The 19,457-nt window shown below is 36.6% G+C and overlaps 1 protein-coding gene across 3 annotated transcripts; it reads left to right on the forward strand.

The window, feature by feature from the left end:
- Window positions 1-6,393: 6,393 nt before the first annotated feature.
- dbnla (drebrin-like a) lies at window positions 6,394-19,068 on the forward strand. Of its 3 annotated transcripts, none has more exons than XM_079804938.1 (19): window positions 6,394-6,967; window positions 7,356-7,411; window positions 7,541-7,653; window positions 7,740-7,814; window positions 9,075-9,221; window positions 9,322-9,399; window positions 9,482-9,633; window positions 11,771-11,825; window positions 11,933-12,067; window positions 12,168-12,245; window positions 12,328-12,479; window positions 12,573-12,627; window positions 12,728-12,802; window positions 15,577-15,685; window positions 15,810-15,986; window positions 16,073-16,135; window positions 16,220-16,332; window positions 16,490-16,574; window positions 18,363-18,971. In XM_079804938.1, the coding sequence occupies exons 1-19, from the start codon at window positions 6,885-6,887 to the stop codon at window positions 18,497-18,499; spliced, it is 1,938 nt and encodes a 645-aa protein (XP_079661064.1). In that variant the 5' UTR covers window positions 6,394-6,884; the 3' UTR covers window positions 18,500-18,971. The 3 variants fall into 3 exon arrangements, with proteins under 3 accessions (XP_079661064.1, XP_079661065.1, XP_079661063.1); XM_079804939.1 differs by having other exon boundaries at window positions 6,754-6,967; window positions 16,226-16,332; window positions 18,363-19,068; XM_079804937.1 differs by having other exon boundaries at window positions 6,754-6,967; window positions 9,307-9,399; window positions 16,226-16,332; window positions 18,363-18,977.
- The last annotated feature ends 389 nt before the right edge of the window (window positions 19,069-19,457 follow it).

Consider the following 19,457-nt stretch of genomic DNA (forward strand, 5'->3'; position numbering starts at 1 on the left):
AGATTATTATTGTCCTCTATGTAGGACATGTGGACAACAGAGGTGTTATCTGAGGTGTTTGGCTTTACCGTGCCATCAGTTTGCTTCTGTTTTGGTCAGCCTAGTGTGGAAAGGAAATGAGGTACTATTAGGACAAACTCTCACCGTAAAAAAACCCCCATCCACTTTGTCAAAAAAGCCTCTTCTCAGCACACCAAATAGACCATTAAACGCTGTGGCGACTGCACTAACCACAGTCAAAGCAAACAATGTTTTTTAGGCCACCGCAACCCACAGGTTGTAAAAGTCCCCCGTGAAATGTGTCAGACCGAACCGAGGTGAAGTTTACGCCCCAGGAGTGCACATCAAGACTGTGTGATATGGTCACAGCTAATGGCCTCCTGAGTGACCTCACACTGTCTGTCTGACTACAGATCGCAAAGAGACAAACACTGCAAAATTGCTGTAAAATAAGACATTAAGAAAGGGTTTGCTCAAAATAAATCTGCAAATAATATTACAGTTATATTCACAATGCATTCTCTGAAAAGACTTAATGCTCAGTTGTGCAGGTAATACAGCACTGACAATCATTCTCTTCGGACACTATACAATACAATCTAAATAATGTAACATTTTTTCATATTTTAATAAAGAAAATTAGATTTTTTCATTGCTATAATGAGAAATTGTAGTAAATGTGCTTAATTGTTCTGAAAATAATGTCACGTTGTGCCACAGCTAAATGCAGTCTTTATGCTAAATATAATTTCTTTGTTTTCTATTTTAGAGTGAAAAATTGCTTGGATTTTATCCTCAGTATATGATTTAATCATCATCATTTTTACAGCATTTTAGAGTGCTGTCTTGTTAAAAATAATATACATTTTACAGTAGGGTAAATTAACCAACTCACTAAAATAAAAAAAATCTATATAAATCAAACACAAATGTTATAATAATATTTACATATACTTTCCAATTTAAACTATCTAACATTTATATTAACATTTGAATGATAATGAGATTTTTTTGCATTACAATAATGAGAAATGGGGGTAAATGTGCTTAATTGTCATGAAAATAATGTCACATTATGTCAAAACAATGCCAACATCTTAATAGTCCTAAAATAGGATGAAATCTCATCATGACGAATATATGACCAAACAAGTAATGTACATGTCCTGTTAAACACAATGTAGAATTTCAACATAAATTAAAAAATATTTTATTGCATTTTTTTTGTTTTTACTTATTATGATAAATGAACCAACATCAATTAAAGGCAGTGCAACAAATACTATCATAATAATAATAAAAAAATAATGTTATTTTTGCATTACAATAACGAGAAATTGGGGTAATTGTCTTTAAAATAGTCAAAATGTTAGTCCTAAAAATAGATTGTCTTTACGCTAAATATATGATTTAGTATTTCCACCATGAATTCAAAATATATATTTTAGCATTTTACATTGCTGTCTTGTTAAAGAAATATATATATTTTTTGCTGTATATGGTAAATTAACTAGCATCAATTAAAGACATTGCAACAAATACTATAATAATGCATCTTTTTAAATAAGGTTATTTTTGTATTACAATAACGAGAAATGGGGGTCATTGTCTTGAAAATAGTCAAAGTTTTAGTCTTAAAAATAGATGCAGTCTGTTTATGCAAAATATATGATTTAGTGTTTCCACCATAAATGTAAAAAATATATTTTAGCATTTAGCATTTCTGTCTTGTTAAAGAAATATTTTTTTATTTTTAATGTATATGGTAAATTAACCAACTCACTTCAATTAAAGGCAGTGCAACAAATACTATCATAATAAATATGTTTAAAATAATGTTATTTTTGCATTACAATAACGAGAAATTGGGGTATGTGTGCTTAATTGTCTTGAAAATAGTCAAAATTTTAGTCTTAAAAATAGATGCAGTCTCTTTATGCTAAATATATGATTTAGTATTTCCACAATACATTTTTTTAAATATCTTTTAGCATTTTACATTTCGGTCTTGTTAAAGAAATATATGTTTTACTGTATATGGTAAATTAACCAACATCAATTAAAGGCAGTGCGACACATCATAATAAATATTTTTAAATAATGTTCTTTTTGCATTACAATAACGAGAAATTGGGGTACATGTGCTTAATTGTCTTGAAAATAGTCCAAATTTCGAGTCCTAAATATCATTTAATAAGTGCATGTATTTCAACCATAAATGTAAAAAATATCTTTTAGCATTTTACATTTCTGTCTTGTTAAAGATATATAGATATATATATATATTTTTTTTACTATATGTACTGAATTAACCAACTCAATCAAGCATTTCTACAGTAATTTCCATTCAAATGCCCAAAGATAATATTATTCGTCTCTTTGAAATGGCCACATAACATGGACATGTGCATGGACAATTATGATGAAACCTCGGTTCCATGGCCCATGCAAACGCATCGTATGCACTTGACTCCAAATGAATTTATGCGCAGGAAGCAGCGCGAACTCCAGATGATGTGCTACACGCCACATTATCAATAACTCACTCTGAACCCCGTCTCACTGTTTCCTACTGAATGGTTTACATTTTTCTCAGATGACCAGGGCTGAAAGCTCACGGTTGAGGTAATTAGAGCAGACCAGCTGTATTGTGCTGAGAAGCGCTATAGCAGCTGTCCCCGAGCAATGGACCCTCATTACCACCTCCCTCTCCTCTCTCACTTCATCATCTGTCAAAATGCAATATTCCAACAGGCTTTATTTGGCATGACAAGCAAAGGTTTACATGGCCAAAGCATTAATAAACATTACATGCCCACAATGTACACAATAAAGTGCCTCTCTCGCTCTGTTTGGGCTGCACGTGCAGGCGGGCCGGGGGTCTGGCACCATTCGGCTCAGGGCCAGCAGGCTGCACTCCGGCCAGTGAATAAATGTGCGCATTGCTCATTCAAGCCTGACAGCAAGGGGTCTGGAACCCACCGAGCCAGCCGGCTGAAAGGAAGGTGTGAGAGAGAATGTTAATGGCTCTTAATTAAGGATGGCTCTGATAAGGAGGTGCGCTGAGGCTGGGGGTGCACAGAGGTTTGATTACCAGCCCTGAAGAGATGTTTGCACCTGAGGAGCATTTCATCGATTGGCCTGGCAGGGGGGGACTCACTAGTTTGCCATTCATTTACTAACATGATGTGTATCAAATCAGATGCTAATGGGACTGTGTGTGCATGTCCGTGGGAGAAGTAAGCAGTGAGAGGGGGGTGGGCGATTATTTATTCTAAACGTTTGAGTGGGGAAACAGGCACAAACAATCACACGTTAAACAAAAAAAAAGCCCCTAGGCCGTAATGCCGTTATAGGTTTACAGCGATCTGCCAGTGAAAATTCAAATTAAAAGTCCCAAACAGAGCCAGTGTGACATCGTGCAACACTAGAAGTGAAAAAGAAATCTAACGAAGTAATTGAAAAGCCTTTTAAACGTTTAAATTAAGTTTCTTTCTCGGTTGTGTGCGATACGATCCCCCAGTTGACTGCTAATGTTGACACACAGTCTTAAACCAGTCTGGAGGAAATGGACCGCAAAGCTGTGTTTGCACAGCAGATAATGCAGCTCCTAATTTAGAGAAATCCCCCAAAAAAGGGTTATAAGGGCAAAACACGTCTCGACAGGAGGTGCAGCATTTGGGAAAATCTAATCAAAAAAAGAGAACGGAAAAAGACTGGAATCAATCTTTCTTTTTTTAATTGTTAAAAATAGTTGATTTTAGAGCATGGTCAAATTTAGTCTCATTACATTATGAAATAGCTTTATAAATACTAGTGCTGGGCAACCGATTAATCGCAATTAATCACGATTAATCACATCAAAAATAAAAGTTTGTGTTTACATCATATACATGTGTGTGTACTGTGTATAATTATTCTGTATATATAAATACACACACATGCATGTATATATTTAAATATTTATACATGAAGGAGTGTTTAATTATATATCCATAATAACTATACACAGTACACACACAAATATTATGTAAAATATATATTATGTAAACACATATATTATGTTTTTTTGCCCACCACTATATATATATATATATATATATATTTATTATTATTATTTTATTTATTTTTTTTGTGAAAAATTACCTATATTTATTTTTTATTTTAAGCCAAAACTGAGGTGATATATGTTCTTAAATATAATATTTGTGTGTATGTTTAGGAGCCTATATTATGTAATCGATGCAAATTATCAAAACAAACAAGAAAGTTTGATTCATATTATGAAAAGCAACCCTTTTGCAGCTGGGGAAAAAATTCACATCAACATGAAAATAAATTTATATTAAAAAAATTATATAAATATAAAATGAAAAATTTAATTTAGGACTTTTAAGATGTTGTGCATTGTAACAGTTTGACAGCAAAATATTTCTTTCTTCTAGTTTTGGGGAGAAACATGATCCGGATCTTTTTTTTTTTCACGAGATTCACCTTTTGTAAAAACAGATAGTAAAGCTATTTTATCACGTTATCAAACCATGTTCTTGACAGGTTTCATGACATTCGGTCGTGCAAAACATTTTTGCATTCATGCGAGCAGCCAGCACTCACGTTAAACTGACAAATAAACACAATGTACGTGAAATATTCGAGCCTGTTGAGCTCAAAAGTGAAAAAGAGAGAGAGTGAAACCCGATTACAGTTTCAAGGACAGGCAATTAATTTTGATTACGAGGGATTGGCCTCAAGGGAGAAATCTCAGAGTTCTGTGAGGCACATGGCTTAGTAATGCTGAGTGTGTGTGTGTGTGTGTGTGTGGAGAGAGAGAAAGAGAGAGAGAGAGAGAGAGAGAGAGAGAGAGAGAGAGAGAGAGAGAGAGAGAGAGAGGCTGGGGGTTGCTCGTAAACTCAAACCTTGACACCAGCCTAGCCATGACACAGGAGCCGTGGCCCTCCCAGCCCCACGGCCGGGCCCTAGGGGCCCCGCTCCCATTACGATCTCGCACTCAATTGTCTGCTGTGTGTGAGAGGGCTCTGGGGGCAGATGCACTCTATATCATACCTGTCAACAGGCGCGTTTAGCACAGACCTGCGTACACAGACACACGGCCGGAGCCTGCAACACGACACCGACGGCGAAACTGGGCCATCTTAGCCAGAGACAAAGACTCTGGAGTTGACAGCAGAGTTGAAATCTGCCCAAAAGGCATTGGCAGTGCCATATCACGAACAGTCGGACGCTGAGAGGGTCATATTGATACCATGACCGTTCTGTGGGGGGAAAAAAACATGCATTACTCAAATCACTTTAAGGCTGGGAAATGAGAATATGCTATTGAAACTCTTACCGAAGCCATACGCTGACGTTACAGAGCAGCGCAGTTCCCCTTTCACATCGAACGCTGCGTGACACAATCTCAGCACTGCTAATCATCTGTTTTCTGCCTTCATGTGAGAAAATCTGTGATTAATTCGTTCAAAGATGATCTTGGCTCAAACGGCACATGTGGTCACACAAAATAGCGCGATTTAATTGCACACATATGATTTTTTTCTGGCATATTATTAATGTGGTTGAAATTCTGGGGGATACACTGATTTTGAATCCTTCGAAAGGATTGAAGAACTTAATTTGTTTCAAATGTAGTGTAAAATAATGTCGATTTGGAGACCACATGGGCAAAACATGTGGGCTTCACTCAAATTTCTTTTTACAATAGGATGGCTGAAGATTTTTTTTCTCAACAAACTCTACTTTTTCCCCCTTCATTTTGTTTCAATAAACTGACCACTTGCATAATGAGTCTCCTGGGATAATCGAGGTGTGGGGCCAAAATCGTGAGAATAGCGCCATCGTGCGGTCAAACTAATAAATGCAGCTATATTTTAGACCTGAGCGCCATATAGAATGGAATGGAATGGATGTTGCTAAAACAAACAATACAAATGTAATTTAGCCTACAAAAGCATTTGCAGATACAAAAATATTTCAGTTTTGGATTTGTTTTTGAATTTGGCCTGCACAGAACTGGAATCTGTTCAAAATGGACCTGTCATTATCTATAATTGCACTGATACAACACAGCATAACTCCCATGATGTACTGAATTTTTGGCCCTGAATTAACCTTTACATTGCTACATGAATGTATTACTAGATCGACCAGTTCTTGCTCTATGTTAGTCTATAGGCACAAACTCTGAAGCAAAGCTGAAGTATTTCATGTTTAGATACGTGATTGCAGAAATGTGATTTTACTCGTCCAACTAGTTCCACGTGTGACCTTGCTTGAAATGCCTTTAGACTGATTAATAGATATGTTGGGGATGTGTGATTCGCGAACAAATTGTTATTTTAAACAGTGATTCAGTCCAACCGATTGTATAGTGGATTTGTTTAGCAGTAAAACGGTGAAGTCTGGACAACACTGACATTCATTTGAAGCAATCTATAATTTTAAACGAAAAATTAAACATAAATTGTCGCGTGAAGTATCTTTTGATTAAAAAGTATCAGTGAATCGTTCTAACCGGTTCATAGATATGAAACAGTCCGAACGAACCGATTCGCTAAAATGATTCCCAACACATATTGTCGATAGAAAGACAGAAACTGTAATATATTTCGTCTTACCACATATAATATTTCAATGTCGGTTTCATTTTAAAAAATAAAAAAAGTTAGGACTATTAGACAGTTGTTGGGAAAATACAAGCTCTTTCTCTTCCTCATTTCAATTCCCAAAAAACTCGCCGAACCTGATCTCACCGGGCAGGTGCGCTTTTATAACGACGGAGGACGGTTCACTGGAGGAGGAAGACGGGGTTATGATTACATCTCCATTAAGTTCTCCATAAGTTCTTGTAAGTTTCATGACCCACCATGGCAGTAAACCTGAGTAAAAACGGACCCGCGCTTACGGACGCATACAATGAAGTGGTGAACGGGAAAACGGACACAGACTGGTAAGACATCTACGTGTTACAAATCGCAAAACATCGAACATTGACGAATGAATGACAATTAATCAATTTGTATACATCATATTCATTTTACGGTACTGAATATGCTTCATAACATTTAATTTAAAATGATCGTGGTCCTTTAACTCTTTAACGTAATATGCAAATTAGGCTTCTTCTACAAATTAGGCAAATTTCGAGAGGTAGGCAATTACACAACTCATGTGCTCAAAAGGTAATAATAACCGGTTACTTGGGTAATTTTGTGACTATTTTTGTGCGTCATAGATAGAACTTGAATAGAACTTGTTGTCAGTATGTGGTTATCCTCAGTCATTTTGTTAAAGGAGAAGGATCATGCATACAAATGAACCATATTTGTTGATTATAGGGTGTTGTTCACCTACGAAGGAAACAGTAATGACATTCGGGTTGCTGGAAAGGGAGGTGAGTGATAAGAATGCCAACAGAGTGATGTCATTCTTTTTTTTTCTTTTCTTTTTTTTCTATTTCATGAGTCAGCAGTCAACAATTTTCTGTAGCTTGTTTGTTCTTTATTCTCTAAATGTGCCATAGATGGTGGGCTTGAAGAAATGGTGGAGGAACTGAACAGCGGTAAAATCATGTACGCCTTCTGTAAAGTGCTGGACCCCAGTTCTGGAGTCCCCAAGTTTGTGCTCATCAACTGGGTATGAACAGAATTATGTAAAAACAATTGTGTAAAACTCTTAACTTCCATTATAGAAATAATCTTAGTGCTGTTAATTGGTTTCAGACTGGCGAGGGAGTCAAGGACGTTAGAAAGGGTGTTTGCGCCAATCATGTTCATTCAATGGCTAATTTTCTGAGGGTGAGTGCAAAATGGAGCCTATAAAAATGTGCAGTTTAATTTTTGTTAGATTAGGGTCCTTATGTAATGCCATTAGTATGGAAGCTTCTGTCTGCCATGGAATAGAAAAAATAAATTGTAAACTTTTATCTCACATTTCAGACTTTTCCCCCCTCAGAATTGTGAGATATTAAAGGGATAGTTCACCCAAAAATGAAAATTCTTTCATTAATTACTCACCCTCATGTCGTTCCAACCCGGGAAGACTTTCGTTTGTCTTTGGAACACAAAGGAAGATCTTTTTGATGAAATCTGAGAGATTTCTGTCCCTCCATTGACAGCTACTCAACTACCACTTTGACGCTTCAAAAAGTTAATAAAGAAATCATAAAACAAATCCATATGAATTGAGCGGTTTAGTCCAAATTTTCTGAAGAGACTTAATCGCTTTATATGATGAACAGATTGAATTTAGGATTTTATTCACAGATAAACATTGATCAGCGAACATTCGCACAAAAGTTCAAACGTGCTGCGTAACACGAGAATGAACCTCATTGGTTCTTGCAGAAGCTCAAATGTGCTGCGTAACACAAGAATGAACCTCATTGGTTCTTGCAGAAGCTCAAATGTGCTGCGTAACACCAGAATGAACCTCATTGGTTCTTGCAAAAGCTCAAATGTGCTGCGTAACACAAGAATGAACCTCATTGGTTCTTGCAGAAGCTCAAACGTGCTGCGTAACACAAGAATGAACCTCATTGGTTCTTGCAGAAGCTCAAACGTGCTGCGTAACACAAGAATGAACCTCATTGGTTCTTGCAGAAGCTCAAACGTGCTGCGTAACACAAGAATGAACCTCATTGGTTCTTGCAGAAGCTCAAACGTGCTGCGTAACACAAGAATGAACCTCATTGGTTCTCCCACGTCAAGCGAACATGCTTGAGCTTCCGTTTACTACAACTGATGTGTGAGTTGATAAATGTTTTTATTTGAATAAAAGCATTAATTTCAATCTGTTCATTATATAAAGAGATAAAGAGTCTCTTCAGAAAATTTGGACTAAACCACTCTATTCATATGGATTAGTTTTATGATATCTTTATAAACAATTAAGAGTTTATAACTTGCACTTGTGAGAAAAAGGTCAGAATTGTAAGATAAAAAGTCACCTTTTTAATTTTTTCATTCCTTGGCGGAAACAAGCTTTCATACATTAGAGATCATTAGAGTCATAATGCAATTCTTCATTTTGAATTTTGAATGTATATTTTATAAAAGGGTGCCCATGTGACCATCAACGCTCGATCAGAGGATGATGTTGAACCTGCTGCCATCATGGAGAAAGTGTCCAAGGGCTCGGGCGTCAACTACAACATTCACAAAGAATTAAACCAGAACAATAATAGTGAAATTATTGGACGTGTGGTGAGTGAAGCAATGAATTATGTCCATACCTCATATTTAAAGGGGATTTGAATATCTGCATGCTTGCCTTCTGAATTACTCCAAGCCTCTGTTCTCACAGGGGTCTGTCTATAAAAAGATCAGTGCTTTAGCTGAAATCCAAGGTACGAACAGAGAAAACTTCTGGGCTCAGGCTGAGGTGAGGAAAACGTCACAGTAAAACGCAATGCTTTTATCTTCTCAACTGCTCTTGACGCGTTCTCTCCCATCTCCTTTATCAGCAAGATGAAAAGAACCGCCGGCAGGAGGAGCGCAGGAAGGCAAATGAGGAGAGGCAGCGTCTGGAGAAAGAACAGAGCCAGCAGGAGGCTAGAGAGGCAGAAGAACGAGAACGAAGGCGGAAGGAGAGAGAGAAAGAGATCGAGCAACAGAGGCAAGTGATTTTGTGTCTGTCCCATTCATATCATCAAATAGAATCTAGACTGCTGTTCAAAAGTTCGGGGTTTAGAAAGGTTTTTAAAGTTTTATTTAGCAAGGACACATTCATTGGATCAAAAGCGACAGTAAAGTCGTTTATAATGCGTTTCCATTTCTTCAAAGAATCCGGAAACAAAAGGTATCACAGTTTCCACAAAAATATTAAAGGAACACTACACTACTTGTGAAAATAGGCTCATTTTCCAACTCCCCTAGAGTTAAACAGTTGAGTTTTAACGTTTTCAAATCCATTCAGCCGATCTCCGGGTCTAGCGGTAGCACCTTTAGCATAGCTTAGCATAGATCATTGAATCTGATTAGACCGTTAGCATCTCGTTAAAAATCTTTTAATTTTTTTTCCTATTTAAAACGTATCACTTCTGTAGTTACATTGTGTACTAAGGCCGACAGAGCGCCTTTTCTATGCGATATGGCTAGGAACTATACTCTCATATACTCTCTTATACTCCCTGCTTAATAATCAAGGAACTTTCCAAAAACAGTGGAGTGTTCTTTTAAGCAGCACAACTGTTTTCACTATTGATAATAATAATAAATGTTTCTTGAGCAGAAAATCAGCATATTAGAATGGTTTCTGAAGGATCATGTCACACTGAAGACTGGAGTAAAGTAACTGGAATACATTATATTTTAAAATATATTAAAATATAAAAGTTATTTAAAATTGTAGTAATATTCCACAATATTACTGTATTTACAGACCCCAAACGTTTGAACTGTGTATATCAGGGGTGTCCAATCCTGCTCCAACCCCAATTAAACACACTTGAACCAGCTAGTCAAGGTATTATTAGCAGAAATGGACTGTGTCCGAAATCGCCCCCTATACCCTCATTCACTATTCCCTACATTAGTCCACTCATATAGTTCACTTGAAGGGGAGAATGAAAACAAGTGAGTGGATTCCTGCACTGAGTGCGCTGGAAGGGCTGACACTTTTGCATAGTTTGTGCTCGCTATTATTTGACACTTATCAAACTGGCAGCTCCAAGAGTAGTGAAAACAGTTATTTTGAACTCTGTCATGGAAACTATCTATAAACCTTAAAGGGATAGTTCACCCAAAAATGAAAATTCTGCCATAATTTGCTCACCCTAAAGTTGTTCCAAACCTGTATAAATATCTTTGTTCTGCGGAACACAGGAAGATATTTGGAAGAATGATTCAGCGGCGGGCGCCATCTTCTGGCGAGACATGGGAATTCATTCGGAGCGTGACTCTGACAGTGCATTATGGGTATTCTCTAACCATTGAGCGTACATCGGTTGTACACTCGTTATTGCGGTGCATTGTGAGATTAAATGAGTGCACTCGATAACGTTTACTTTCGGACACCACTACAAATGGCTGTTCCCTCAAATAGTGCCCTATTTAAGGGCGTAGAGGGCAATTTCGGACACAGCATTGTCTAATTATTGGGAGATGCAAGAGTCCGTGGCTCTACCATCACAAGCGCAACGGCTAACTTGGATCACGTGAGCCTTGATAACTAATCACAATGCAGCCTTCACGTCATTGAATTTCGTTCAGTGTTGTGCAACCGTCAATCACTGTTTGCAGATACCATAGACAGGAATGAAAAGTGAACAGATTCAAACCTGTTGCACAATTGTCTGTGACTTAAATCTTATATATCTCTTTTTTTCAGCATAACTCTAAAAATAGATAAATCCAAAACGAATGTTTAAGAGCAAACATGTTGAAGATTAGCCGATGGGCTGTCGATTCATTAAATGATAAGCTGTTTTCCCATAATAGCAGCTTATTCTGCTTGTATGACATCCATTAAAAAACGGCCTCTGGTCTCCTTTCATGCATACCACAGTGTTAGGAGGGATTACTCTTCTTTTTTTTGTGCTAACCTTGCACGCTTGCCTTCAAGTGGCTTTGTTACTAGGTAGACTAGAAACTTCCAGAAAGGTGAGTTGAGTTAAGTTAGAGCTAAACTCTGCAGGACAGTGACCATCCAGGACTGAGTTTGGACACCACTGGTGTATATAATTCACCAAATATTTAAAAGTTGCTTTGGAAATACATGTGTACTAAATAACTACCTACTTGGTGTCTCACAGGCTTTATGAAAAGAAACAAGAGGCAGCAAATAAAGAACAGGAGCAAGGAAAATGGGTAAAAAAAGAAAGAAATAAAACTGCGGCGGAAACCAGCTTTAATACATTAGAGATGGTCATAATGTAATTCTTCATTTTGAATTTTGTATGTGTATTTTATTAAAGGGTGCCCATGTGACCAATGCTCGATCAGATGATGATGTTGTACCTGCTGCCATCATGCAGAAGGTCTCAAGCGTCAACTACAACATCCAAAAAGAATCTAACCAGAACGATAATAGTGAAATTATTGGACGTGTGGTGAGTGAAGCAATGAATTATGTTCATACCTCATATATAAAGTGGATTTGAATATCTGCATGTTTGCCTTCTGAATTACTCCAAGCCTCTGTTCTCACAGGGGTCTGTCTATAAAAAGATCAGTGCTTTAGCTGAAATCCAAGGTACGAACAGAGAAAACTTCTGGGCTCAGGCTGAGGTGAGGAAAACGTCACAGTAAAACGCAATGCTTTTATCTTCTCAACTGCTCTTGACGCGTTCTCTCCCATCTCCTTTATCAGCAAGATGAAAAGAACCGCCGGCAGGAGGAGCGCAGGAAGGCAAATGAGGAGAGGCAGCGTCTGGAGAAAGAACAGAGCCAGCAGGAGGCTAGAGAGGCAGAAGAACGAGAACGAAGGCGGAAGGAGAGAGAGAAAGAGATTGCGCAACAGAGGCAAGTGATTTTGTGTCTGTCCCGTTCATATCATCAAATATTTAAAAGTTGCTTTGGAAATACGTGTCTACTTAATAACTTGGTGTCTCACAGGCTTTATGAAAAGAAACAAGAGGCAGCACATAAAGAACAGGAGCAAGGAAAATGGGTAAAATTATGATTTCCGTGCAATAAATCTGGACATTTTAAAATCATATTTTATATATAATGTTAGTCACTCACTCTTGATTGCCTCAATTGTTGTTAAGGAGAACGAGGAGAAGGAACACCAGTCTCCTGTAAAAGCAGGGATATTGCGATCTCAGTCTGTGCAGAAGGCCAATGTGAGTTCACCCTTTGATGAGTCTAAATAAATACAGCACAACAGCGAGTGTCCTTGGATCTTGAAGACTATTTCCCATTGATTTTCTCCATAGAGATTTCAAAAGCTTTTTAGTAAAGAAGTCATGTACAATTCCTCCTAGATGAATCACTGGTTCGAAGCAAAAAGTATATTAAAATCATCTGATCAATTGAACTATATTTCCCATGAAGCATTGGGAAAGATGCAATAAAAAATAAAACAATAGTATAATATAAAAAAATATTGACTTGATGTGAATGGTTATAAGTATAAAAAACATATTTTATATATTAACACTATATACAGTATATACATATATATGACCAGCACCGGTATGTATGTATGTGTATATATATACATATTTATTTCACTAATTCCATTCAAAAAGTGAAACTTGTATATTATATTCACTCATTACACACAGACTGATATATTTCAAATGTTTATTTCTTTTCATTTTGATGATTATAACTGACAACTAAGGAAAATCCCAAATTCAGTATCTCAGAATATTTGAATATTACTTAAGACCAATACAAAGAAAGGATTTTTAGAAATCTTGGCCAACTGAAAAGTATGAACATGAAAAGTATGAGCATGTACAGCACTCAATACTTATTTGGGGCTCCTTTTGCATGAATTACTGCAGCAATGCAGCGTGGCATGGAGTCGATCAGTCTGTGGCACTGCTCAGGTGTTATGAGAGCCCAGGTTGCTCTGATAGTGGCCTTCAGCTCTTCTGCATTATTGGGTCGGGCATATCACATCTTCCTCTTCACAATACCCCATAGATTTTCTATGGGGTTGAGGTCAGGTGAGTTTGCTGGCCAATCAAGAACAGGGATACCATGGTCCTTAAACCAGGTACTGGTTGACCTTGGACCTCAGAAAACACAGTGGACCAACACCAGCAGATGACATGGCACCCCAAACCATCACTGACTGTGGAAACTTTACACTGGACCTCAAGCAATGTGGATTGTGTGCCTCTCCTCTCTTCCTCCAGACTCTGGGACCCTGATTTCCAAAGGAAATGCAACATTTACTTTCATCAGAGAACATAACTTTGGACCACTCAGCAGCAGTCCAGTCCTTTTTGTCTTTAGCCCAGGCGAGATGCTTCTGACGCTGTCTGTTGTTCAAGAGTGGCTTGACACAAGGAATGCGACAGCTGAAACCCATGTCTTGCATACGTCTGTGCGTAGTGGTTCTTGAAGCTCCAGTCCACTCTTTGTGAATCTCCCCCACATTTTTGAATGGGTTTTGTTTCACAATCCTCTCCAGGGTGCGGTTATCCCTATTGCGTGTACACTTTTTTCTACCACATGTTTTCCTTCCCTTCACCTCTCTATTAATGTGCTTGGGCACAGAGCTCTGTGAACAGCCAGCCTCTTTTGCAATGACCTTTTGTGTCTTGCCCTCCTTGTGCAAGGTGTCAATGGTCGTCTTTTGGACAACTGTCAAGTCAGCAGTCTTCCCCAGCAGAGAACATTTAAAGGCCTTTGCAGGCATTTTGAGTTAATTAGCTGATTAGAGTGTGGCACCAGGTGTCTTCAATATTTAACCTTTTCACAATATACAAATTTTCTGAGATACTGAATTTGGGATTTTCCTTAGTTGTCAGTTATAATCATCAAAATTAAAAGAAATAAACATTTGAAATATATCAGTCTGTGTGTAATGAATGAATATAATATACAAGTTTCACTTTTTGAATGGAATTAGTGAAATTAATTAACTTTTTGATGATATTCTATTTATATGACCAGCACCTGTATATTAGGGGTTGCACAGACTAGTCGACTAATCGACTAGTCGACTTTAATGCTCTATCTTGACGCTTTAAGCTTGACAGTGACTAGTCAATACTAGTAATATATTTATATATATATACACACACACACATGTTGGGTTTTCATGTTTTATGGGGACTTTCCATAGGCGTAATGGTTTTTATACTGTATAAACTGTATTTTCTATCCCCCTACACTGCCCCTGCCCCTAAACCTACCCATCACAGGAGACATTCTGCATTTTTACATTTTCAAAAAACATCACTTAGTCTGATTTATAAGATGTTTTCCTCATGGGGACCTAAAAATGTCCCCACAAGGACGAGGATTTCGGATATTGCCATCTTTGTGGGGACATTTTGTCCCCATAACGTAGGGATTACCAGTCCACACACGCGCACACACACTGTATATAGTGTTTTTGAAATAAGTCTCTTATACTTATAATACTTATACTAAAATAGCTACAGTAAAAACAGTAATGTTGTAAATTATTATTATAGTTTAAAATATTGGTATTTAAAAAAAATTGATTTATTCCTGTGATGTAACACTGAATTTTCAGCATCATTATTACTCGAGTCTTCAGTGTCACTTGATCCTTCAGAAATCATTCTAATATGATGATTTAGTGGTCAGAATTCAGTTTTTCAGAATTATTTAATGAATATAAAGTTCCAAAAAATAGCATTTATTTGAAATGGAAATATTTTGTAAGGGTATTAATATACTGTCACTTTTGATCAATTTAATGCATCCCTGCTGAATAGAAGTTAAAAAAAAAATAAAAAAATTAAAATCTAACTGTACTTAAAGTTTTTTAAGGAGAAAATGAATGGGATTTTATTTCTGGAATTCCAATATTTTCCTCTATTATATTTTGAAGAGAATGTAAGACCAGACCAGTAAGAAAATAAGGCCATAGTGGACATAAAAATAGCATATTCTACCTTTATTTCAGGAGGCGGCATCAATCATCTCTCAGCGTTCCATCAATCCCAGGGAGCTGTTCATGAAGCAGGAGAAAAGCCTGATCAACAGTGAAACAATTTCTTCAGCTTCTCGACCAGGTACAAAAAACTCTTATCTAACAGTTCTTCACACATTACATCCGACAAAATCTCGTATATAAAACATGCACAGTTTCAAGGCATTCATCTCAATATTCAGATTACTCTTGCCTTTTCCCCTCAGGTCAGTTGAGAAGCCCATTTTTATCCCAGCAAGCAGCCGGTGCAGAAAACTCTTCTAGTGAGAGCAGGTCTCAGTCCTTATCTCCAGTTCGCCCTGCGGCAGCCACCTATGTTTCACATGTACCAGCTCCCATGTCTCCTGTGCGCGAAACACAGACTTTCCCTGTAAAAAGTGCAGGTGAATAAAAGCAACATTCCATCATGTTTCTCTAGTTCAACATTATATGTCAGTAAGTTATAAGTTGCCTTATTTCTGCCTTTCAGACCCCTTCTCTGATGATGCATTTGTATATGAACAAGCCGAGGGATCTGAAGATGAATGGGATGGTATATATTCTCTCAATAATGCTTATTAACCCCAGTCAGTCATATTTATGCCTGAAATCTGACTTACTGTGTATCCTGGTGGAGTTTCAGATGAGGAGGAATTGAGCCCCGCTGCCGGGAACCAACAAGATGAAGATGAAAACAGCATCTATACGAACGTCCCCTCACATCAAAGTCTCTATGAGAACATTAACCAGGTTGGTACCTTGTCATCTCATCCAAACCATGCAACCATGACCTTTTTAGGAATAATTTTCTCTAGTAATAATAATGATTTAACTGGGTTTAAGATATTGTGTGTTACAATAAATGGTTGTTTCATCTAAATGCCATTATTTATCCTAATTTTTGAAGGATTTCCAAACCCCTGCTGGCGAAGATGAGGAGACAGGCGATAACCCGAACATCTGCGCAAGAGCACTATATGACTACCAAGCTTGTGAGTGCTTGAATTCTGCTGTATTATCTAAAAAAATCATGCAATAAATTGTCAATATGAGAGAGTGAGAGAGAGAGAAAATGTTATACAGTATACATATCATCTTTCATGACTTTAAAGAGAATTTTACTTGCCCGACCAGACAAATGATTCTGATTTTATTTCATTTAGTGTAAGTGGTGATTGATAGTTTAGAAATCTAAACAAATGAGCGCAGCACACACAAAGAAACTCAGTTAACATACTGCGGTAAAAATTCAAAATGTGGAGTTTGTGTATAACACAATACAACATTTTTGAATGAATCAGCTGTTTAAACCAATAGTTTGAATGAATGACTCAATGAGCCCTATTTTAACGTTCTAAGCGCATGGCACAAGTGCACTAAGGGCGTGTCCTAATCCACTTTTGCTAGTTTAACAACGGGAAAAATGGTCGGCGCACCCGGCGCATGGTCTAAAAGGGTTGTACCTAGTCTCTTAATGAGTAATGAGTGTGTTTAGGGCATAATGTACAATAAACCAATCAGAGTCTCATCTCCCATTCCCTTTAAAAGCCAGTTGTGCTCGCGCCATGGCGGATTTGCTATTTACATGGCGCAATATAGACACCCTCAACCTGACGAGTCAGTTTAAATACATGTGTGTATTTGCCACGATTGGTTAAATAAGTAGCCAATTCCATTCGTCATTACTGCAAATAGGTAATTCTGATACATGCAATGACTATCCATTATGACATGTAGGCATTTTTATCTTTACGTACACAATAATAATCTTTTACATTGTAATTCTTTTATTTTTAATATTTGCCATGTTTGTGTGCTGCTGCGCGTCCCTGTGTGTGTAATATGCAGAGTGTAAACGCTTTATGCATCCGCCCATAGGCGCATATTACTAACACGCACTTTAAATAACACAAAAAATACTGCGCTATTGACTTTAGACCAGGTTTTGGTAGTAAATGGCGCAGTCGTTTTCAGTTGCCTCAAAATAGCAACGCGCCAACAATGTGCCTGAACACACCTCATTTTCATGGGCGAACAAATGGGCGCAAATGCATTTGCTATTTAAAGAACGTGGTGCGGGACCTGAAAATGATAACTGCGTCAGAATGAAACTAGCAAAAAACACTTGAGTCATGCCTGGCGTCCGGGTGTATGATAGGGCCAATGACTCACCTATTTAAGGCGGTCTCTTGCCACCACCTACTGGCAGGCGGTGTAGTTTCATGTTTAAAAGTCATTATTCTTTCCAACATTTCTTATTTGTATGTTCAAAAAACTCATAAATTATTAAATGCAATTGGAATTTCTAAGTGTAAATTATTTGATTTGATTGATAACAGCCCTATAGTATCTTAGTATTCTAATCGAATTTATTGATCAATTTAAAATGAAAAGATTTATTAAAGGGGAAAATTCCCTTTATAAAAGTAAAAGAAAATGCCCTCGGGGTAAATATCACAAATATGCAGATTTAAATATGTCAGCGCTGTTAGAGCACTGATAAGAATATTGCTTCAGAATAAATTAAATTCACAAAAAGGGACAAGCAACTTTTTTTCTTGTACAAGTGAATGACTGATCACATGATTACAAGGCTTAATGTGGAGCCCTGTGTGTGTATATATATTTGTATATATATATATATATTTATTATACTTTTTGTTGTAGTTGTTGTAAATTTGTTGTAAATTTAGAACTTGAGAATATTCCATACTCTCTTTTAATCAATGAAAATGTGGTATTGAAAACATATCAATTTGTTATATTTTCTTCCCATTTAGCGGATGACACAGAGATCTCCTTTGACCCGGATGATATTATCTCAGGGATCGAGATGATAGATGAGGGCTGGTGGAGGGGTTACAGTCCTGATGGTCACTACGGAATGTTTCCTGCTAATTATGTGGAGCTTTTTTAAGTCTACAGTAACCAATCAGATGCAAAGCTATGTGACAAAATGATTGTGGTTTGTTGGTGTACTTTAATGATGCTACGGGGCATTTGTAAAATCGGATTTCTTAAATTTGTACTTTATCTAAATATTGTTCAATAAAAGTTGTGTCTATTTTATGTTCTTTTCATGTCGATTCAAATAATCCAATCAAACAAAGCAAAGAAAATAAATGAAAATATTCCCATACAAAACTTACTTTCCTCAAACATTTACCATGGTGACTACAGTTTCCACATTCAATTTACAGTTCAAATCAGATCATAAGGTACTGAAAAATTACTATGTACCATTGTATTTAAAGGTACTTTGTATAAATTACATGCCAAAACCATGAAATATATATAAAAAGAGGTAATATTTTTTGTTACTACATCAAAACTGTGATGATTTTGCATTAGCCACTGCGGAAAAAAACATTAAAGAATACTTTTGTTTGAAGGACATCTCAAATTCTTTGTATGATTACAGAAACAATAACTGTAGAAACTATGTAATTTGGTCAAAACTACAAATAAAAAAAATATTTGTATTATAAATAATATAAATATTTTTGTGTCTTGAGGCTTTTCTGTCTAATATATATATTATATATATATATATATATATATATATATATATATATATATATATATATATATATATATATTGTGTGTATAAAATATTTTATTATGAGAAATAGATAATTCATAACAAAGTCTACATTTCTGTCCTCAAGTAATAGATGGAAAAAAAGATATGTTTTATCCAATTAAGCACCTCATTCCAAAATGGATTAACCAAAGTACATTGAGAAACAGTTTCAATATCATTATTACAAATCACACAAGTATTTGAATCCACATTCAATCTTAATATTAGAACTTCCTTAGCTGGGTAAATATCATATTCATCGCTATACACTTCACACCAGAGGGTATGGATT

The sequence above is a fragment of the Gobio gobio genome (assembly GCF_949357685.1).
Source record: "Gobio gobio genome assembly, chromosome: 22".
NCBI lineage: Eukaryota > Metazoa > Chordata > Actinopteri > Cypriniformes > Gobionidae > Gobio > Gobio gobio.

Coding starts and splice junctions, on each gene's coding strand:
- dbnla (XM_079804937.1), top strand. CDS start 6,885: ATGGCAGTAAACCTGAGTAAAAACGGACCCGCGCTTACGGACGCATAC. Junction 7,654..7,739: donor AGTTTGTGCTCATCAACTGG/GTATGAACAGAA, acceptor AATTGGTTTCAG/ACTGGCGAGGGAGTCAAGGA. Junction 12,803..15,576: donor AGTCTGTGCAGAAGGCCAAT/GTGAGTTCACCC, acceptor CCTTTATTTCAG/GAGGCGGCATCAATCATCTC.